This window comes from Psammomys obesus, unplaced genomic scaffold, assembly GCF_907164565.1.
Source record: "Psammomys obesus unplaced genomic scaffold, mPsaObe1.curated_primary_1811, whole genome shotgun sequence".
Taxonomy (NCBI): Eukaryota; Metazoa; Chordata; class Mammalia; order Rodentia; family Muridae; genus Psammomys; species Psammomys obesus.
Window position 1 is genome coordinate 11,450,512 of NW_026596240.1, and position 23,443 is coordinate 11,473,954.

The 23,443-nt window shown below is 48.1% G+C and overlaps 1 protein-coding gene across 4 annotated transcripts in view; it reads left to right on the forward strand.

Annotated features, from left to right (window-relative positions):
- Window positions 1-23,443, forward strand: part of Eva1a (eva-1 homolog A, regulator of programmed cell death) — a 48,746-nt gene that overhangs the window by 9,166 nt on the left and 16,137 nt on the right. For 2 of the 4 annotated variants that reach the window (XM_055596368.1, XM_055596367.1), the window contains exon 2: window positions 18,535-18,686. In XM_055596368.1, the coding sequence (XP_055452343.1) occupies window positions 18,587-18,686 (100 nt within the window). In that variant the 5' untranslated portion in view covers window positions 18,535-18,586. Of the gene's footprint in view, window positions 1-9,440; window positions 9,588-18,204; window positions 18,247-18,534; window positions 18,687-23,443 lie in introns of those variants that run through there. The other 2 variants (XM_055596366.1, XM_055596369.1) reach the window with 2 other exon arrangements.

Here is a 23,443-nt window from a genome sequence, read left to right on the forward strand (position 1 = left end):
CCTGTTGACTGGGGGATTAGAAGACCATGGAGTGATGAGCTGTTGAGGGGGTGAGTGGGAAGAGCGGGTTAATGGACAAACAGAAGGTGAGGAACTATGGCTGAGCAGCACAGGCCATTACGACAGAGCTCCTGTGGAGGTCAGAAAAGAGAGAAGACAGGCAGGAACACAGAGACGGATGAGGTCAAGGAGGCCTGGGAGAGAAGCCCTGACACGTAGGGAGAGTCCCGATGAGTGTAGTGATTATGGGAAAGTCTTCAGGTCCAGCTCAGCTCTCACCATCCGAGGATTCACACTGCAGAGAAGCCTTCAGGTGTAATGCGTGTAAGCAAAAACTCTCTGAGTTTCTGCTGAATGAAAAGCATCAGAGAATCCACAAGAGATGGCCATAGACCGTCACCTGGGAAGAGTGTCTCCTTCCTCGCTTTCCTTTACACAGAGACCTTTGCTAATTTGTCCTGTGTTCTGGGCAGTGTCCACACACACAGCAAAACATCATTAAGGAAGGCCTGGAGGGGCCTGCTGCACAAGATCTGTGTTTGGTTGGTACCCAGAATCTATGAAAATCATGCCATGGGTGTGTGTGACAGCAGTGGAGAGGCGGTGGCCAGGGAATGGATCCCTAGGACGCTCCAGCTAGCTAGGCAGCCTAACACATTTGGTGAGCTTCAGGCCAGTGCGAGACCCCGTCTCCAAAGGAAAAGACGTGGCTAGAAAAGGCGGACAGCGCTCAAGGTGAGAGTAACCTCCGGCCTCCACACACACATGCACACGCACTTACACGCACTCCTGTACATGTGTGCACGCGCACACACACAGAGAAGCCAGCGGTGGGTGTTGCAAACACTCCATGGTTCGTGGTGGAGCACAGAAACTTCCTTTCACAGTGCGCAGTGATGAGCCATCACTTGCAGACTCCAGACAGGTAAAGTTCAGGACGGCACCCCCCTCCAGCCCCCAGGGTTGCCTTCAGAAGAGCCTTAAGACACCTAACACGCTGGGCTGCCTTATCCTGTGGGAACAGGCACCTGCTCTGTAGGTGTCAGGTTGGTGAGCACAACAGCTGGCGAAGGGCCCTGAGGAGGAAGGAAGGGCCTCTCAGGGACCCCAGCCCCGGGAGGATTGTTGGGGAAGAGTCACCAGCTCCTGCCTGGACTCAAGAATCCTGGCTCTTGTAGCAGAGAGCAGGTGGAGGAGATGAACACAGTGCTGCGGGGGGGGGGGGGGGGGAGATAAGGTTGGTTTTTCTTGTAGGAAATGAAAGGTGTGTGGCTTTCAGTGCATCTGCTTCCAGAGACCCTGGGTGATTCAGCTTCTGTCATTTAACTTTGTCATAATGAGAAAAACAAGTTCCCTTGTAAATGCTTTGCTGCCAGGCACAAAGAACACAGGCCCAACAGGCCTTCTGAGGTGACTTTTTTTTATCTTGGGGCAAAAACAGTTTCTGAGCTTTGGGGTCTTAGAATTCCTTTCCTCAGACAGGGACCATGAAGGGTTAAGTCTTGACTCAAGCAAGAAATGCTGCTTTGTCTGGGCTCCTGGCTGTAACATCCCTGAGGCACAGGGCTAGAATTGAGATCTGGCTTCCAACCTTGTAAATATTCTGTGGTTGAAATGGCATCTTTGCTCTTGGGAGTACCTCAGTGAATGTACACACTTTTACAAAAGGCTCCTGATAGGCTTTCCTTGAGACCCGCTGCCCTGAAGGCCACCAGAAAGGGCTTTGGGGGTGTGTGTGTGTGTGTGTGTGTCTTTGTCTGTGTGTGTCTCTGTGTTTATATATATATATGTGTGTGTGTGTGTGTGTATGTGTGTATGTATGTATGTACGTGCTTGTGTGTGCCAATGTGTGTCTGCGTGTGCCTTTGTATCTCCACGCCTAAAGCAATGACTCAACTTAATTTGCTTTATTTTCTTCCTCTGGGCGTCTGGGAACAGGAAGCTGGCATCTTTTGAAAGTCGTATTTCAAACTTGGAGGTTTGGTGGGACTCTGGAGAGACACTCCAGGACCCAAGAATGAATGGAGATGTGGGCATAGTTCGCAGGGCTGAGTGCTGGTAGGTACGAACAAGACCCTGTAGTGGCAGAAGGAGGAGCCTCAGGTGCCTTGCCCCACCCTTCCTTGGTTGCCCCCAAGAGAGTGTGCCTGCGGCTCAGCACAGGTGTGGGCTTGGTGAAGACACAGAACCCTTTATGTGGCTTTCATCCAATCTCATGGGTCTGAATGTTCTATCCAGGGAAGTCTGGGTGTGTGGAGTGAGTGCAGAGAACAGTGTGTCTTATGTGATGAGTAGGAGCATATCTTCGCTGCCTGAGTCCTGAGAACACTAGAGTGTCCTGGTGTGCACGGAAGCTTGAAACCGAGGTGTGGACTGACAGTCCAGGTTCACCATCCTCACTGTCAAATGTGCCCCTTTGCGGTTTGGGGAAGATCGTGACAGTGGGATAGTGGGCGTGACAGTGCTTTAGACAGGGTTCTTGCACATTCAGCTACTGCTGAGAAGAAAGGTCTTGACCCAGGTGTGGCGGACCACACCTTTATTCCAGGACCCAGGAGGCAGAGGCAGGTGGCTCTTTGTGAGTTTGAGGTCAGCTGGTTTACGTAGTGAGTTCCAGACGAGCCAGGGCTAGAGAGATCTTATCTTAAAGAAAACAAACAAACAAAAGGTCTCAAAACTTAAAAGAGGAATTATCTGAGTTAAGGTTACTATTGCTGTGATGAGGCACCATGACCAAAGCAACTTGGGGAGGACAGGTTTTGTTTGGCTTCTGCTTCCTCATCACTGTTCATCACTGAAGGAAGTCGGGACAGAACTCAGACAGGGCCGGAACCTGGAGGCAGGAGCTGATGCAGAGACCAGGGAGAGATGCTGCTCACTGCCTTGCTCCCCATGGCTTGTTCAGCCTGCTTTCTTACAGAACCCAGGACCAGCAGCCCAGACATGGCACCACCCGCAATGGGCTGAGCCCTCCCCCAGCCATCACTAATTAAGAAAATGCCTTGTAGCCTTGCCTACAGTTCAGTTTCATAGAGGAGTTTTGTAAACTGAGGCTTCCTCTTCTCCAGTGACTCTAGCTTGAGTTAAATTGACGTTAACTAGCCAGCACAGGAATATAGGAAAACTTGGTTTTTATCATGGCACTGACACCATACAACATTGTTGGGCTTTAGGATTGTAAAAGCTTTAACTGACCGAAAGGAATGGATGAAGAGATTCTAAAGGGAAACAGTCCCCTTTCCCCTTTTGGACAAGGCTCCGGTATTCTAGGCTAGCCTCTGACTTAATTATGTAGCTGAGGATGACCTTGAAACTGAACCTCTTGGCCCCACCGCCCAAGTCCTGGTATTACATGTTCTACTAATGTATGCCTTACTTTGGCAGCAAACAATTATATATGGGAAACTTCTATTTCTCTTTAGCATGCTGTGAAAGCCCTTATACAGCAACACGTGCTTACTTTGGCACATTGGCCCAGGTTCACGTGTCAGTGATATCCTTGACACCTGGTCAGCCTGGGAGGAGACTGGGCAGAGTGGCCTCCACACCGCCCAGTGGACCTTGCTCTGATTTTTTTTAAATTAAATTATTTTTTATTTTATGTGTATGGATCCTTTGCCTGAATGTATATCTGTGCACCCACAGGTCACAGAGGCCTAGAGTTACATATAGTTTTGAGCCATGGAACCTGGGATTTCTGGAAGAGCAGCCAGTGGTCTTAACCTCTGAGCCATCTCTCTGGCCCCTTGCACAGAGTTTTAAAGCTAATCAATGGATTAGAATAAGCAACCAATCCCACTTAAAACCATGGGAGCCCTTTCGTGGCCGCCTACTGCTGCGTAATGTGTAGTTAGATGCATTTCCTCCTTTTCCTCTTGATTCTGAGTTGAGATGGTCTTGCTCCACAGGAGCTCAGGCTGTCCTCATATTCACCACTGTCCTGCTTCACCCTTCAGGGCCCTGGGATGGCAGGGATGAGCTACGTGCCATATACAATTGTATTTTTATAAGAGATTGTATTCCACAGGAGTCACCGAGCCTGCCCGCTGTTTTAATTGAACACAACACTAGAAGGCTGGAGTGGTGACAGTTGCTTGTGTGTGCAGTTTCTCAGCATGAAAAGACTTGCATGGATTTGAATTGTTAAGTGATCTTTTTGCAACTCCTGATTTCCCAATCGATGACACATCCATATGTGTCCTGATATAGTCATCGTTTTGGCAGGAGACCCTTCATTCTGAGGTGAGCACTGACACAGCCAGCTGGGCTTGTAAACCCACGAGGCCTACGCTTGTCCACAGTGGGCACAGACTGCTATTGAGTGTGTCTGTTTCCAGGTTTTAAAAGACAATTTTACATTTTAATTGTTATTTTATATGAGTATTTTATCTGAGTGATGGGTACTGGCAGATGCCAGAGAGGTGGTTGGACCCTCTGGTACTGGATTTCCAGATGGTTGTGAAAGCTGCCTGGGAATTGAACCCATGTCCTCTCGAAGGACATTCAGTGTACAAGCCTGTTGCCCAGGGAGGACAGAGAAGGCTTTGGACCCCCTGGAACTGGAGTTGTGGGCAACTCTGAGATACCATGTAAGTGCTGGAAATTGAACCTGGGTCCTCAGCAAGAACAAGTGCTATCAACCAACGAACCGTGTTTCTGGTCCACACCCTTTTGAAGAGATGTGTTTTACTCTTTTCTGTGTATACGTGTTCTTGTGTAGGTATGTGCACATGAGTGTGGGTGTCCACGGAGACCAGAGAGGTCAGGTCCTCTGGAGCTGGCGTTACAGGTGGTTGTGAACTGCCTGATGTGGGTGCTGGGAACTGAACTCAGGTCTCTGGAGGAGCAGTGTACACTCTTAACCCCTTAATCGCCCCTCTAGCCTCTCTGTTCACAGTTTTAAAATAGTTTCTCAGTGTGATGTGAATCACACATTTCCGGGGCCCTTGATGCAGACACGTCCCGTGATTGTGGTGGGGGAGAAAGTGTAAGATAAGACAGTGGTGTCCTGGCTGGGGTTGAGCAGGGTTGGCTGGGAAGGACCTCTGTGTTGTGGCACGGATGTCCCGCTCTGCTTTGCCGTGCTCAGCAGCGTGTTTGTGCTGCTTGGAGCTGAACCTGCTCAGGACTCTGGCTGCCAGACCAGCCTAGGGCCTCTGGATCCTGCTGTCCCTCCCTGAGCCCCCAGGGTCTCTGTGGTTCGGGGTTTTCAGTTTCCATTTGGATTTCTAAAGCTCCTTACATGCATGCTCTGCTTTTCTTATGAAATATATTTTGATTTATTATTTGACGGTTTCACGCAGGGATATATTTTTATCATATACACAGTCCATTGCCTTCCCGCCCCCAGGGAACCTGTTCTCCTTCTCGACAGGTTCCTCCTCCGACTTGTGTCTTTTGTTTCACTTCTCGTGACCCTCTGACTTTAATTAAGGCTGCTTGCACGCCTATGGGGGAGGGACTTATTTTCTGAAACTACAGCAACTTATCAGTGGCTCCACCCCTGAAGAGAATGAATCTGAACAATCCAGCAAGCCTTTAATTGTCAACAGTTCCTTGGGCCAGAGTGGGGATGGGCTGGGATGGTTCACGAACCCCTCCCCATCCACATAGCAGTCTGTTTTCAGTCACAATAATGCCTCTACAAGTCACTCTTGGAACTAGGAGGTCAACACAGCAGAGAAAGTGATGAGCAGGAAAGCTGCTTCTGTTGTTGTTGGTTCTGTTGGTTCTTGTCTCCTCCTCCTTCTCCTCCTCTTACTTATCCTCCTTCTTTTTCCTTTTTATCAAAATGAACAAACTATGATTGTGACCTTTTGATACTCTTGCCTTTTTCTCCAGAGGCATAGACTGAGTGCATCACCTCACCCAGTTTATACGGTGCTGGGAATTGAACCCAGGGAGTCAGGCATGCCAGGCCAGCACTCTGTTCGTTTGTGAACATCGTGATACCTGTTTTCAACTTGCAAGCTCTGCTCACAGAACCGGCTGTGATTGTCTTTGGAGATTCTTACTCCCTTTCTGGTGCTGTGCCTCATACAGGTCTCACTGGAGCATAATCCCTCCCCTCAGGTCGGTTCCAGGAACTTTATGTACAGGGACAGAGCCCACAGGTGGTGGGAAGCTTATCTTTAGAGTCCATCTCCTGAGCTTTTCACCTGTTTATCAGACAGCTTGTAGCATCTCATCTTCAGTTTGCTTTAGGGTAAGGGGCATGGTCTCAAGTAGCCCGTGTTAGCCTTGAACTTGCTAGGTAGCCAAGGATGACTTTGAACTTCTGTTCCTCCTGCCTCCACTTCCTGAGCGCTGGGGCTGTTAGGTGTCCAGCATCACACTTGGTTAATGCTGTGTGCTGGACATAGAACCTGGAGCTTTGTGTATATGAGGCACACACTCTACCCACGAATCTACACCCCCAGACCGCCATTATGACTGTTTTAAAGCTCCACACAGTTAGCTCACCTCTTCTCTCTGCAAGGCTCGATGTCCATCATTTGTGGACATGGGCCCTAGTACTCTCCTCACATTCCTAGCACTTCAAGTTCAAAGTACACCCTTCCACTCTGTACTTGGGACCCAGTCACTTGAGACCAGGGATGAGAGCGTCTTGCACCCTGCCTCAAAGGTTCTGAACACTTCTTCTGACACTCCCCTCTGGTTGTAGGGATTTGTGGCCGGACATCTGATCTGCACACTTCACTGGAGGTCTTTGGATGGCTGGTTCTGGTGTCTCCTTCTCGGCTCTTGCTGCTGATGGTTGCATCTCGGGTGTAGTGGTACCCTGTGAGCCGCCGTGTGCTGTTTTGGGGAAATAAACTGACACTGGAGAGAAGTCTGGGGGCATCCAGCGCCTCCACCACGGGTTACGTCAAACATCTTCAATCACTTTCTGCCCATCTTGGAGACTTCACATAATTAAAACCATTCCCAGACAAACACTAAATAAATTTTACACATGCTGCTTGAATTACTGTGCAGTCTTATCCCAGGGTGGCTTTCTCAGAGATTATTATTTCTTTGAAATGATTCCTCTGGGTAGGCTGAAACCAGAAACTGTGGAAACTCAACATTTGCTTTATACAATAAAACTCCAGCATGGAGCTGCTTTCTGAATCTAGTTTTTCCTTTCGGGATAGGATGTTCACTTGGGGAAAAAAAAAAAAAGCAGCACTCTTAGCAGAGCCCCTGTGGCACGAGCCCCGGATTCTGTTTCTGCCCATTCAGACATGAAAACTGAAAGGAAATGGCTCTCGAAGCTATCACATGACATGGGCACACAGCAGTGGCAGTTACTGCTTGTTGAGCAGTCTGTGGGTTGGTGCGACGTCTTTGGGTCCCTGAAGGCTGGCGTGTAAGAGGATTATGTGAGAGGTAATGGAACCCTTGGGAGGGGGACCTTGTGGGAAGTCTCTAGGTCATTGGTGGTGACTGTTAATGGCTTTTCTTGTTGCTATGACAAAATCCCTGACAAAAATAACTTGCATAAGGAGAGGTTTATTTTGCTTCACACTTTGAGAGTATGATTCACCGTGGCGGGGACAACATGGTGGAAGGGACATAAGGTGGCTCAGCTCACTTTCTTCCTTTGATTGAGGCTGGACTCCAGCCTGTGCTCACATGGACAGTGGGTCTTTCCGCCTCAGGGAAGCTTTTCTGATAGCATTCTCATAGACACACCAAGAGGTGTTTCTTAGGTGGTTCCAAATCCAGTCAAGTTGATGAAGATTAATCACCACAAGGTGCTTCTATGGGAGAGATTAATGTAGTTCTCAGGGGACCCCGTTCAGCTTCCTTTCTGGTCATGTGACCGCTTCCACTGTGTGTTCCTCCATTGTAGTACCATCCTCCATGAGGTGACTTAGCTAAGAGGGCCTCACTAGAGTTGGTCACATCAGGCTTGTGAATACAGTAGATCACATTAATTTGATTTTCAATAGCAAACAAGTCTTGTACCTTTAAATAAGCCCCGAACTACCATGTCATAAAATGTCATGAGAAAAGCCTTCTGCAGTCTGTTTGCTGATACTGTGTTAGGGACTTTTATGTCTGTATTACAGATCTGCAGGGGTTTTTTTTCTGTTATTTCTTTTTTGGGGATGGGTATCAGGATCATGCTAGTTTGGTGAAATGCATTAGGGAGTAGACTGTTCTCTTTTACATAGAATATTGATTACTTCTTCTGGAAACAGTCAGTGGAATTTTCCAGAAAAATGATCCAAATCTGAAGATCTGAGGCTGGGGCTGAGGTTGGTTAAATTAGTAACTCTTTTTTTTTTTTTTCCTTTTCTTTTGTCATGTGTATGTCGTTGGGCATGCATGTTTGAGTGTGTGTGTGTCTGGGGTTTAAACATAGGACCGCACACATGGTAGGTAAGCACTATACCCTAGAGTTTTATCTTTGTTTTTCTTCGTTTTCTATTTTGAGATGGGTCTCCCTAAGCTGCCCCCAGAATGACGGAATTCATTCTGTGTCCTAGACGGGCCTTGAGTTGCCCATGCTCCTGCCCCTCAGCCCCTTGAGTAGCTGGGAGTATGGATCCACCTTGGAGATAGTTTCTTCAGTGCCAGCACTGCTTCAGTCATCTCTGTCTCAGTGGCTGGGCTGAGGTAGCAGTCTGTGCTTTGGTCTGGGAAGGATAGTTCAGAGTTCAGAGCACTGGGGTTGACCTGCAGCCTCTGCTATGTTCCCACTGGTCATCATGGACTAACTTCATCCTTTTCCCGTTTGAAAAGCAGCAAGAACCACACCACATCGTGGGCAGAAGCACCCAACCAATTTAAGGGAAGGCCTGGGCAGCACATGCTGGGAATATAATTAGTAACTGATACTCTGAGCACTGCCTCTAATGGAGTCTTTATGGCTTTTTCCTATTGCTATTCCATTATTTGAATTAATTTCTCTTTCCCCACTGCTCCTGTAACACTTCATTTACATTGCTTTTATGCTTCCTTCTTGCTGCATATTAGGTGGCTAGACTGCAGATCTTTCCCACAGGCCACGTTCATTCATTTCTGCATTCCTTCAGTCATTCAGAGGAAGTCCCCTATTTGTTGACCTCCATTAGGCAGACTGTCTACCTTGGAACAGGAAGGGAGTATGCCTTTGAGCTGAAAGGCTTTTGCTTAAGATTAGAAACTTCAGTGAGTTGTTCCTAAGAGTGACCCCTGTCTAGTCCCAGGTGGAGGCACCAGGCTCTTAGATCCCTGCCTGAGCGGCACTGGGACTTCCAGGGTTGGGAGCTGCATGTTGAGTCTGGCTTGGGACACACCAGGTCAAGAGGAGTTTCGTTAACTCAGAGCTTTTGCTCCAGTGAAGACAAAGTCCATGTCAGTCTCTCGGGAGTTACGGAAATGCTACTGACGGTCCAGATGGTGTCAACTCAGCTCTGAAGCCTGGAAATCTTACCCACTCCCCCATTTTGATTCCAGCCATGTGGTGGGGTTTGTTTTGAAGTGGCCATGCAGACTGTCACTGTTGGGAAATGACGAGGCATGCGACTCTGTCAGCTAGTCTTCTCCTGGAACGGTCTTTGCCTATTCAGAGTTGGCGGTGTCACCAGGGCTGCCTGGCTAAAAATAACTGCAAGGTATGCTCTTCCTAAAGGCCGCTTTTACAGGCCAAGAATTGGACGAGGAAAGCAAAGGGAAGTGTAAATGTTGTGAAGATATTTGTCTGTGAACGTGCAGTGGTTTGTGCTGATTGTTAGCGAGACAGAATCTAGTTACCTAAGAGGTCAGCCTCTATGCACAGACTACGTTAGCCTCTGGGTGTGCCTCTGTGGGAGCATCTTGATTAGATTCAGTAAAGCAGGGAGCCCATTCTGAATGTGTGTGGCACCATTCCTGTGCGCTGGAGTACTAGAACTGAATAAAAAGGAGAAAGTGGGCAGAGCAAAGGATTTGGTGCTGTCTGCCTCCTATCTGGATGCTGGTGACCAACTGCCCCAGGCCCCTGCTGCCATGAGCTCCCACCAGGATGGGCTGTACCCACAAACTGAGCCAGAGCAAACCCTTCCTACCTTAAGTTGCCAGGGTATTTTATCAAAGCAACGTGAAAAGTGAGTAAGGGGGAAAGGAAGAAGTTGAAGTACCGAGGATATGTAGGGAGGTGGACCAAAGGCAGGCTCAGCTGAGCGTGGAGGCAGCTAAGTAGGTTTGTAGTACATAAGGTAAACAGACAAAAAGTGGCTACAAGGAGTGAATGGAAAGAATAGGAAAATATTGGAGAAAGACATACATTTAACACACAAATACATACATGTACATTTGTGTATGTAAGTACTCATAGCTTTGTGTTAGGTACACATACATATTTGTGCATTTGCATGCGTAGACACACATGTATAGGAGCGAAAACGGAGCGAGAGGGAGAAAGTTTGAGAGGGAATTATACACACACATATGTCATTCCTCTGTCTCTATTATTCCGTCATTCTGCCTGTGCACCCACTTTTTTTATATGGAAAGATGAAGATGAGTTAGAAAAGGAAAAATGCAGGAAGAATGAATCATTGTTGGACTGTTAGCCCTGGGAAGGAGGAAGTGATCTGACAGTGATGATGCCAGTTCCTTAGACAAGCAGGGAAGCTGGGCTGGGGGAGGTGGGGGTTATGGATGGGGGTGTATAGTAGCTCATGTGTGGGTGTGGATGGTGTGTAGTAGCTCATGTGTGGGGTGTGGATGGATGGTGTGTAGTAGCTCATGTGTGGGTGTGGATGGTGTGTAGTAGCTCATGTGTGGGGTATGGATGGGGTGTATGGTAGCTCATGTGTGGGTGTGGATGGATGGTGTATGGTAGCTCATGTGTGGGTATGGATGGGTGTATAGTAGCTCATGCGTGGGAGTTGTCTCTTGTTTTCTCAGGGGCGCTGGGAGGATGATAAAAACTGCAGGTGGTTCTCTTCATTCGTGCTGGGTGTCAGGCAGAAGACGAGCCAGGTGGGGGTCAGAGTGGTTAAGAGTTAGGCCTGGGAGCGGTGGGGGGGTCAGAAGGTCCTGGTGAAAACTGTGGGGTGTAGTTGTGGGAACCAGGCCGTATGGAGAGAGTAACTGGGCCTGGAATGCGGTGGGGTCGGGCTCCCAGAGGGCTGGTGAACACGGGAGCTCTGACTCTGTGGGGCAGCAGGTCCTGATGCAGGAGTCTCATCTGCAGGGAAGCTCTTGTCCAGCAGCCGCTGAGCACCATCTCTGCTGTTTCCTGGCTCTGGGAACAAGCAGAGGGATTAGGGGAGTGTCCATCCCCGCCCCTGGGTGGTTCACAGCTCAGGACTCAGAGCTGAAGAAGTCTCCCAAGGGGCTGATGGGATCCAGAAGTGTCACTGGGAATGACTGGCTGCTAGGGTGCAGTGGCCAGCAGCTGCTTTATTTCATGGCTCACCACGAGTGCTCAGAGAGAAAATTTAGATTTGACTGCCCCAGCTCCAAGTGATAAACGTGTGTGCGCGTGCGTGCGTGCATGCTTGTTCATTGGTTTTGCCATCACTGATCAAAATACCTGACATAACTGATGTAAGGCAGGAGTCAGTATTTTGATTCACAGTTTCAGGAGGTTTAGTCCATGCTTGTTTGTCCTCTTACATCTGCAGATGAGAATTCTACCACCGAACCACCCATGCAAGTGACTCCATGCTTTCAGGTAGAGCATCATGGTGTCAGGAGTATGTGGCAGAGACTACTGTCCTCTTGGTGTGCACACATCAAAGAAAGCAATATAGGAAAGGCAAGATACAACCCCAAGGATGTGGTCTCAGTGATCTCCTTCCTCCAACTGGGTCTCACCTTCCACAGTTCTCCCATGGCCCAGAAGTCTGTGTAATTCGAGTTCTCCTGAGAGGCAGAGTTAATGGGGCAGGTGTATATGTGTATATGTATGGATGGATTTATTACGTCAGTTTATGTTAACATAGCGACAGTAGCCGAGTCACACGGGGAAGCTGGGAACCTGGTGGTTACTTGGTCCTTGAGCTTGGTGTCTCAGCGCTGGGAGTGCCTCACATTAGGGAGGCGGACAGCCAGGTAGTTGCTCACTCAGTCCGCAAAGCTGGGTGTCTTAGTAGCCCCAGTCTGTCACCAAGAACCTGAAAGTTTCCCCGGGAGTCTCGAGTCCTTTGACTATGATGGAAAGCTGGAAACACTGGTTCTGGTATCAGCGGCGGCCATAACCAGGCGAATCAACTCAGGGAGCTCAAGTGTGCCAAAGGCGAGAATCTTCCTTATGCTGTACCCTTCATCTGCCCTGCCACCAGGAGGTTCTGCCAAAACCAGGCTGGATCTTGCCAAGTTAACCATGGCAGTCAGGATGATTCTTTAGTAGAGGCTCTCGCTACTTGGTGATTCTTGAGTTGACATTAAAACCAGCTACAATGAGCTATTCATGAAGACAGGGCTCTCATGATCAAACCATTTCCCACAGCTGCCAGCTAAGCTGCTTTACTCGAGCCTATGGGATCTTTTATATTCAGACTGTAATGGTCAGTTCTAGTTGTTTTCAAGAATATGGATCAGTGAGCCTTGGAGACCTGCTTTTGTAGGTACAGGAGTCTGTAAGGACTTACAGATCTGTGGACAGATGGGGATTGTTACACGGTGCTGGCAGGAAGGTAAACCAGTCTGGCCCCTGAGGAAATCAGTGTGGAGGTTGCTCAAGAACTAGATATAGATATAGAACTAGATATAGATACAGATGACCTATCTCTACCATTCTTGACATACTAAACACTCTAAGTCCAAATATCACAGAGGCCAGTGTTTGTTATAGCAGTATGCACACAGTTAAATTATAGGCCCAACCTAGGTGTCCAGTAACAGGAATGGATAAGGAATATACGGTACACACACGCAAACACACACACGCAAACACACACACGCAAACACACACACACATGAAAACACACACACACAGTTTTTCGGCCACAAAGAAGAGTGAAGTTTTATCATTTGCAGGAAAACGGATGCAACTGGAAAGAATCGTAAAAGTGAATTAAACCAGTCCTAGAAACACAAATATCACATATGTTTTCTCTCATTTAAAGTTCCTAGATTTTATATAGATACGTAAATCATGTCTGTGTACATGACATGAAAGTAGACATAAAGCTGTCTACAGGACAAGGGATTTTTGGGAGGGTGTCTCAGTTTGCTTTTCTGTTACTGTGGCAGAGTACCGACCCAGCCAGCTTTCAGGAGGAAAGGGCTGACTCCATTTTCACTTTTACTCAGCGTCCCTCATTGCGGGAAGCCAGGGGCAGGAATTGGAGGCAGAAACTGAAGCAGGGGCAAGGAGGAACAGCACTTTCTGGCTTGCCCAGCCTGCTTCCTTAGGTCCACGTGCCCAGTGGACTCCGCCTACAGTGGACTCCGCCCTCAGTCATTAAGAAGAAAATGTTCTATGCACTTGCCCACAGTCTGGTTGGATAGAGGCGAGTGCTCATTTGAAGTTTCCTCATCCCAGTGTACCCTAGTTCATGCCAGCCTGAAACAAACAAACAAACAAATAAATAATAAATACTCCCAGCTAGTGTAGAAGATAAGAAAGTTGGGGTGAGAGGTGCTAAATATATAGGTATGAAAACCTTGTAAAAATTAAGATAACAAAACAATGGGACAACAAAAGAATTGCAGATGTAAGCCAGCTGCATATCTGTGAGCCTAGACTTTAGGAGGCTAAGGAAGGAGGATTCATAGTTTGAAGCTAGCGTTGGCTAAAAGAAACACCATATGTTATAACCAAACCAAACCAAACCAAACCAAATTAAAACAGACAAACAAACAGAAAGAACTCAAAATCTTGTACTTCAAATTTCCTCTTCTTTTTAAAAAATAGCTTTAACATTTTTTTTATTTTATGTATATGCAAAAGTCTGCATGTGTATAGTAGCTTGTGTCCACAGAGGTCAGAAGAGGGAGTCACAGGCAGTTCTGAGCCACCTGTGGGTGCTGGGAATCAAACCCGCCTCATCTGCAAAAGCAGCCAGTGCTCCTAACCACTGAGCGGCCCCTGCAGCCCGAGCTGCTGCTTCTTTCTCACTTCCTTTCTTGTCAAGAGAAATGGAGGTAGGGGGTGTGGAAGCGTCCTTCGTGAGGAGCAACCCTGCCACAAAATCTCTAGACATCAGCATACACGTGGAGGGAGACGCTTGGCAATCCAGGAGCTCCTCCGAGGGAGCTGTTATCTACTCCTGAGTGAAGCTGGTGACTAAAATGCCTCTGTCCTGGGCTGAAGAGAGAGGCTTCCCGAGCAGCAGGAACAGGCTGTGGAAACACAGAATTTACAGAGCCATGCAAGATTTTTTTTTCTTTTTTATTCCATGGTGCATCTGGGCATTGCTATCTGGGAACTGAATTCCCTTCCTTCCTGTTCCAGGGAAGCAGCTTGAATGCTTCATTGATGTGGGGCCAGGCAGACTGGTCCCTCACTCACAGGGTTGTGGGTTTTGGCTAAAGAAAAAGAAGAGGAAACGGATGTCTCTGATCAGCTGTCTCTTGCTTCCTTTCCGTCGGGAACAGAGGAGGCTGGATTCTCTAACAGGCTAGTCCAAATTCCAGATAAAATCCCAGTCCACAGGCCTGGGTGGACAGCTCTGCAGCTAAAAGCACTGGCGGCTCTTGCGGGGGACCTGCTCTGCTCTGCTCTGCATGTTTCTCAGCATGCACGCGGTAGTTCTGTAACTTCAGTTTAGGGGATCTAATGCCCTCTTCTGGCCTTTGTAAGCTATGCATGAGGTGCGCATACATACTGGCAGGCAAACACCCATGTATATATAAAATGAACATGTAGGAATCTTAAAGAAACCAAACACCCTTACTCGTGGGATTTTTCCTTCAAGAGAATTTTACCCAACTCTTGAGGAAGTAGACAACCCCCGCCCCCGCCCCTAGACCTCTCTGTTGGACTCATAATGGCACCAGGTCTAAGGTACAAGGTGATCTCCCAGACGTGATGTGATGTCTCTGTCCTTTCTTTCTGTCTTTCCTTTCAGCATCTGAGAAGTCTACTGGGGCCAAGCAGGTTTAGAACTCTGACTAGTTGAAACCAGCCTCATCAAAGATGACCTGTTCTTAGTGGGTGCATCTCTGTTCCTGGCAGCCCCCCTCTCCAGGTCGCGCCCCACCCGTGGGAGTTACCTGCATGGAGGTGGAGGTGGGCTCACCTGCCAGGGAAGGCAGACTGTTTCTGGGTGTGAGGTGCAGTGCGGTATCACCAGCGTTTCGTTTCTGTGGCTGCACTGTGTGCATGGATGGAGTCAGGGCTGTAGAGAATGTACATTTGTGGCTGTGGGGATGCGGTCACCTGTATAGTGGAAGGCAGTGAAAACAGTGTGCCGTGTGTTCAGGTAACCGTGAGTTCAGGAGAACTCAATCTAGGTTCTCCCAAGACAGGGTATGCTGTTGTCTTCATCGGGAGAGCAGTATGTGGCCAGGAAGCCAAGGCACTGGGACGGATGTGATAAGAGGAGGTTGTTTCTTTCCAATACTTTGCAGTTTGTTGCTAATTAGGTGAAGAAGCTGGGAAGCAATCTATGAAAGAAAGCTGTCATAGAGTTAAGATGTGGCTAAGAGCACTTAGCACTCAAGTATGAGGGCATGAGTTCAAATCCACACACTTAAAAAGCCTATAATCTCAGGTCTGTGGTGCCAGAGAAAGAAAGGTCACTAGCTGAGAGCCTGCCTAACTCAAGAAGTGAGGCGGAGAGTGGTCTAGCAGGACTTCTGTCATTCTCCTGTGGGGTTCAGGTGTGCTCACAGCTACCAGCCACTGTGTGCTCCTGTATGCACACTCTCATTTGCACAAGAATTAGTAGGCGATGCGTTGCTAGGAGAGTGAGGACAGGGTGTTCTCTAGAAATGACTTTTCTCTAGAAGGATGTGGAATTAGCGCAAGGAGTTATCACTTAGAGAAAGCTCTGGCTTTGAAAATACCCACTCCCTTATAACTTTTCCTTTCCCAGCATAATCCTCATCAACCCTACCTAGCTTAGTGTGTCTGGAGACTGAATCCCAGTCTTGGCATGGGCCTTGTACTCTGTGAAGGAAGTACTTCTATGGAAGTTCCCTGTAGGATGGGCCGTTGTGAGCCAGGGGCTTTTTGATTACAGAGTAATAAGCCACTGTTGTCTTGTGGTATCTTCTTTTGAGGACTTTGCTACTGTAATTCATAGAAAGAGATCACTTCTGGCCACTGGGAGCACTGCACTGTGGGCCAGGGTTTGGAGCAGTGCTCCCTCGGGTAGGCTCTGGCAACTTCTCTCTGAGACCTTCCTGTCTGGGACGAGGCACACAAGATGCCTAAACTGGAAGATGGCTTAGGCTGGACTCTGAAGTGCTGATGCTTGCTCACTCTAGAACCCTGCAAACACTTTTGGACCAGATTGCTCTTTGTGGCAGAAGGCTGACCTGTATATTATGGTATATTTAGTAGCCTCTCTAACCCCAAACCTGAAGCCTGTGTCACCTTGTGCTGTAGCTGTGACATCCAGAAATGATGCTAAATGCTGTCAGATGTGTGTGTCGGGAGGCAAAAGCACCTGGGCTGAGAACCAGCCTGCTCAGGGCTAAGAAGATGCAGAGGGCTTCGTGGAGGAGCACGGCGTGAACCTACATGTAGGAGTGGCTGAACACGCCTGTCCTGTCTCTCTGTGCTGGCGTGTAGCTTCACAGAGTGCTGGCCACAGAAGCCGACAAGGTTCACACAGTACAATAATTCAATTTGACTGGGCGTCTCAGAAATTGAGATTTGGATTCGTTACGTCCAGGGTGAGGCCTAAGATTGTGCAGACCTAACAAGCTGCCAGTTGATGCTGATACAGCTGGTACTCAGGTGATACTCTGGGCAATGAGGATATAGTTCAGGCACCTGCATGCTATGGTCCCTGGGCCAACTTGAGATCACTGTGGATTTTTTAAAGTTTTTTTTTTTAATTAAAAAATCTATGTATGCATATGTGTGTGTGGAGTGCTACTTGTATGTGAATATGGGTATCTAAGGAAGCCAGACAAAGGTGCTGGGTTTCCTGAAGCCAGAGTAGTAGGTGGCTGTGAGTTGCCCAACATTCGTGCTGGGAAACAAACGCAGGCCTTCTGTAAGAGCAGCAGGGCCAAGTGAAGATCACAGACAAATGCACGGAAGGATGAAGGAGCCTGGTGCCCGGGGGAATCAAAACAAGCTGGCATCGTTGGCACATTCAGTGAGCGTACATCTGTGTGTGTAGGTGTGTGCGCTGGCTCACTGGTTTCCTTAGGTTAGCAGCCGAGAAGTGCCTGGGTATGTTTAAAAAGTGAGTGGAGATTGGCTGTGGGCACAAGCTGTGGCCCTGTGGTCATCTGTACTGAAGAAAGAGACCCTGCTGGTGAGTGTGTGCTCACTTAAGTTAGGAAACAGAGTCATCAAGAAAAGCACGTGGGAACTTGCAGCACTCAGGAGTGAGTGATGTGGTGAGGGAGGCGGGAGGGGATGGATCTGAATTTAAGATTCCTGCAGCTTACGTCTCCTTCTGGATCCTGGCATTCTTAAACCTGCTGAGCCCAGAGGTGGTGGTAAGGAGCTGGCCAGTGGCCTGGCCTCGCACTGTTGGCCTGTGTCCTTCAGTGTTCACCTTTCAGGAATGCGAACGGCTACTGAAGGACATGCCCTACTGTGCCTCAGAGGCTGGGGGAGAGCTATTCCTGCCCCCCAGCTGCCAGCCTCTTTTCTTTTTTTTTAAATGACTTTTTAAAAATAATTTATTTATTTATTTTATTTTATGTGCATTTAGTGTGAAGGTGTCAGATCCCTTGAAACTGGCATTACAGACAGTTGTGAACTGCCATGTGGGTCAGAGCCCTTTCGGCTCCCACTCTTCATTCTGACACTCTGAGGGGAGGGAGGGAAAGGTAATAAAAAGATTGGGTACTTTTTCAGAGGGTTGATCTGAACAACCTTACCGTGTCAGCCCCATGCTTGCTACCCTGCTTTGTGTTTATTTTAAAGCCCCCTCTCCCTTCTGGACTATGGGATCCCCATTCTTGTTCTAATCGCTGACACATCATTGCCATGGGGTCATGGAGCTGAGATCCAGGAGCAGACTTAGCTCCAAAGTTGTTATGGGCGTTTTAGGACACATAGCGGCAGCAGTGGGATGGGCGTCGCTGGCTGTCGTCAAGGGGGGCATATTTTGACCTGAGGGACAAGGCACCTGATCAAAGTACACCGGTGAGCAGAGTCACAGGTGCAGGCTTCCAGAAAACAACAGGAGCTGAGCAGTCACTGAGGTGATGATGTGGCTCTAATGGACCGTTTCTCAAAGATAAACCAGGAAGGATGCAATGAAGCATATGAGGACTGGCCTGCGGGGGGGGGGGGGGGCTGTAGTGGGGCAGGGAAAGAGAAAAGTCAGGAGAAACACAGAGTATTACTGCCTCTTGAAAATCAGGCACCTCACCAGATCAAAGGACAAGACCCTGACCTTTGTGTCTCCCTGCCTGGGAAAGACTGCCTTCCTGGAAGCACAACCCCAGGAAAGCCGACTGCCTCACTGCACACTTTATGTCCCCAAACAGGAGAAGAGAAGGAGGGATCCGGAAGTGCCAGGAGCTCTTCTCCCGATGCCACATGAGGCTGCCCCTCAGCCCCAGCATGGAGCCGGTGGCCACGGAGCCCTTGGAGATGGCTTTGCTCAGCAGCATCCTGGCGGCCTATTCCTATATCTCAGGTGGGTGCTGGTGTCTGCTGGCCAGGGCTGTGGCCTGGGGCTCAGTCCTGGCCTGCTTCCCGCTGGCCTGGGTCTGATCTTGTTCTAGGAGAGAAGTGAGTGGTCATCCCTCTGCTCCGTTGGGTTTGAGATGAAAGTTCCTCAGGTTATTATCTAAGTAGGATATCCTCTAATTTGTCAGGTGACTACTCCCAACAGCCTTGTGTTTCTAGAGAAACGTTTAGTTACCTTTTAGCCATAGGCCATTGCTGCTTTCCCTTCTCAGCACATCAACCACTAAGAAAGGTACTGAGGAGTCCACCAGCCTGAGGATTTCTGTAGGTTCTCAACACAACACAAGTTGCTTGTCTGTGAGTATGAGTGTGTGTGTGTGTTCTCTGTGTGTCAGAGGCCATCAGAAGTGTTTAAGAGCCTTCCTTCTGGAAGAGAGGGAGCCAGAAGGTATGTGACTTGGAGATACTGATGCTAGCCTTTTCTTCATTCAAAGCTGTGTTCTTCAGCAAGATGGCTGACTTTCTCCTTAAGATTTTTTTTTTCTTGGAGAACAGGTACTGTTTACATGAAAGGTGCTATTTAATAACATACAGGAATGCTTCATCATTTGCAAGATCAAACTTCTGTGTTGCTGGAGTGAGTGTTTTAATCTTTGATTTGTTTTGTGTTGCCTGGAGTTGTATGGACAGTGTATGAAGAATGGGCCAAGGTTCTGAGTCAACTCCCTTTAGGGGAAGGGTTGTATTTCCTAGTTTTCCAGCCGGAATTCATATTGGTATCTTAAGAATTCAAATGTAAAGTCAGATGCTTCTGTTTCACTGGCTTAGCGATTGGAAGGAAACTCTTGAGGGCTAACCCCTCTGGCTCCTTTGTGTTGGCAAGGTGGAGCGTGACTTGGCTACTTTCCTGTTGCTGTGACAGAACACCCTTGGAAAAACAGCTTAAGAGAACAAAGGTTTACCTTAGCTCACAGTGGAGGGGTACAGTCCAGCCTGGGGATGCCAAGCTAGCAGGTGCACGCAGCAGCCTACCGTAGCCTCTCCCAACCAGGAACTGAGAGCGGTGAGTGCAGGCACGCCACCACTCAGGTCTTGTTTTCTGTCGACAAAGCCAAGGTCCTCTGTCCAGAGGATGAGGCCACCTTTTCCAATGGAGACTGATTTTTCTCATATTAATTAATATCATAAATAATCCCCTAAAGGACATGAAATTGGGAGGGAGTGAGGATGAGTCTAGGAGGAGATCCGGGGAGGAGGGTAAGTGATTATGATCAAAATACACTGTATGAAAGTATGAAATATGAAAGTGTGAAGTATGAAAAACCAGTTAATTTTATATATATATAATTATATATTATTATATATATTATGTATATATATATACATATACATATATACACATATTTAAAAAGACAGTCTCTCACAGATGTCCTCAGAGCCTAGCCTTAACTAGACAACCCCTCACAGGTACATCTAAAGTGTCTGTCACACTGACCATCAACAGAGGATGTCCAGTCCATGGGTGACATATGTCCCGGTTCTTCTTTCCTGAGTAGAGAATCCAATTCTTTGCCCCATTTAAGGAAATCTAATGTTCCCTCCTTCCTGGGTATCAAGACATAGGAGGGATTTCACTCTTAGTTTCCTGTGGAGACAGAGTCTCACAGGCTGTCTTCAGATGTCCCATGTGGTTTACGCTGGAGACCGAACCCAGGGCTTCATGCAGGCTAAGCAAGCGCTCTACACTGAGCAACACTTCCAGCCCCTTGGTTGTTTCTTCACGGTGTGTGTGTGTATGTGTGTGTGTGTGTGTGTGTGTGTGCGTGCGTGCATGTGCACACGCGCACACATGTCTTGGGGGGAGTAAAGGACACTGAAGCCACAGTGGGGGCATTTGGGGCTGTGACAACATGTTTACAGGGTGCCTGGAGGAGGATCTACCTCCTCTGTCCTAAAGACTTCCCAAAGTGAAGCAGGGGCAGCAGGGGCGGGGGCTGGGATTTCCAGTCTCAAGGAGACCTGCAAACCAGCTGTTGGGTGAAAATGCCTCTGATGAGAGCAAACAGAGCGCTGGACTTTGGCACTCTGCTCGGTACAGGAGGCACCTGGAGAGTTTCCATTCTGACCAGCCTGACCCAGGCTTGTGACACTGAATGGGGTAATTCATTGAATTGGCTGCTGTTTGCTGCGTGACTTGTGATCTTGGTGAGTCTGAAAAAGCCCGTGGCCCTGTTTATTTTATTTATTTATTTTTTCTGTCTCCTCTGACCTTCCTTCTCCCTAAGCCATTACACTGGAATTAGTAGTGCCTGGATGCCGTAGAAAGTTTCCTCTTTTAAACAAGCCTGTGGGATGCTGAGGAGCCGGCCCAGCAGGTGAAGGCATGTGCTTCCGAGCTTGACAATCCAAGTTTGGATCCCAGGATCCACAGAGCGGGGACAGAGAGCTGACTCCAGTAAGCGGTCCCCTGACCCCCGCATGCATGCCGTGCCACCAGAGCCCCCAAAATAAATACGTGTGTACATTTTAAATTAGATACACATGGGCTGAGATTTAAAGTGAATGCCAGAAAGTGGGTACTTGGGTCTCTAAAATAAAATTTATCATGTGTAATAAAAGACAATGGTTAAAATTGATTCTGAGAGACTGAACAGATGGCTCATTAGCTAGGAGAGAACCCTGCTCCTGCGGAGTACCCCCAAGCTCAGTTCCTTGCGCTCACATGTGAGAGCCTCAGCACCAGAAGAGCTTGCAGCCTTTCCTAGGCTCAGCAGGCGTCTTGTGCAGTGCGCAAACGTATACATACATATATATTTTTTAATGATTTTGAAATCAGAAACACTCTTCAATTATAGAGGTGATGAAAAAGGAAGTTTAAAACACAAAGATGAACACAATAGGTAAAAATAGTTACTGTCTGTGGCAGTTTGAGCATAATTGGCCCCATGGGCACCTAGGGAATGGCACTGTCAGAAGGCGTGGCCTTGTTGGAGTAGGTGTGGCCAGTTGGTGAAAGTGTGTCTCAGCTCACTCCTGCTGCCTGCAGCTCTGGATGTGGAACTCCTCAGCTCCTTCCCAGCACTGTCGGCCTGCGTGCTTGCCGTCATGGGTGATAGTGGAGCAAACCTCTAAACTGTAACCCAGCCCTAATTAAGTGGTTTTCTTTAGAAGAGTTGCTGTGGTCATGGTGTCTTTTCACAGCAACTAGGACACGGTCCTTAAAGAAAATATAATAGATATATTAGAACAAACATGGAAAGCGTGGCAGGAGAGACTTGTCGGACGTGTTGATCTCGCGTTGCTCTCTCCTGTGCCCTTCCTCCCCTATCTAGTCGTCATTTTCTCACAGGACCCAACCTCTCCGGCTTACTCTTCAGTTGTGTGCTGGTTGGTCCCCACTGTCAACCTGAATTGACTGAGAGGTGCCTGGAATTTTGTCACGTGTCCAGGTTTGTCTAATGGGATTTTCAGAGACTGGTACGTGGACCACTGAGCCAAGAAGAGAAGACTCACCTTGAGTGCAGGTGTCTCCATTCATAGGCTGGGGTCAAAGTGGAAAGGCGAAGAGGGAGAAGGGTAACCTGTGCAGGTGCTTTCTTAGTGCTGTTCTGTGCTGCTGCGATAAAAACCCTGGAAAAAACAAGCAACAAACAAACAGAAAACCTACGTGTGAGATAAAGCGTTCACTTTAGCTTACACTTCCAGGTTAGTGTCCAAAACTACAGGAAACTTAAAGTGGCTTGAACTTAAAGCAGCTAGGCTTATCCACAGTCAAGAGCAGAGAGAGGAAGAATACGTTCATGCTTGTACTTAGCTCACTTTCTTCACTCTTCAACAGAAAGGGATCCCCTGCAGAGGGAATGGTGCCACCCACAGTGGCCCGGGTCTTCCCACCTCAATCAACTCAATCAAGACCATCCCCCGTAGAGATGAAAACAGGCCAACTTGATCTAGACAACTGTTACTGAAATTCTTTCTCCATAAGATTCACGATTGTGTTAAGCTGGTGATTGCAATGGACTGTCACAGGTGGGAGCTGCTCTTCCTGAGCGGTGTTTCTTGCCACTGGCCTTGATCATTGGACATCAGATACCAGGTTAGTCCATCCCCAGTGGGGACTGCCACCAGCATCCTCCAGGAGGCTTCCAACCCTTCATTCTGCATCACTGGTCCTTCTTATTCTGGGTGCTTCCAGCTGCTCCAACAATTGAGCAGTGCTTGGCTTTCTGGCTCTTGAGCCTGAAGACTATTGGACTCTAAAGCCTCTAATCAGGCGTCTAGGTTCTGCTGCATCCATGTTCATTCTATTCCTCAGAAGAATCCTGACTAATACAAATTGCCTCTTGTCCAACCCATGAGGGTCTGTTTCTCTAGCAACACACTTGCTACTTGCTAATGTACAGAACTGTCTTAGTCCTTTGACAAATGTGTGTGTGTTCGAGTGTGTGTGTGTGTGTGTGTGTGTGTGTGTGTGTGTTAGTTTTAGGGGTCATGTGAGGTGTTTGAACCTTCTAGGAGAAAGGGAAGTAGAATGTTGTGTAAATCTGAGAGCCCCCTAGATTTGCTTCTTCTTTAACCCAAAGCTGTGCTTTTCTGCAAGATGGATGACTTCTAAGGATGTTTCTGTAGACCAGACAGGGTTATAGAGAAGCAGCTCTTTGATTGCACGTGGACACACTCCTCCCTGCTTGAGTAAGTTTTATCTTTTGGTAGCTAGCTTGTGTGTGTGTGTGTGTGTGTGTGTGTGTGTGTGTGTGTGTGTGT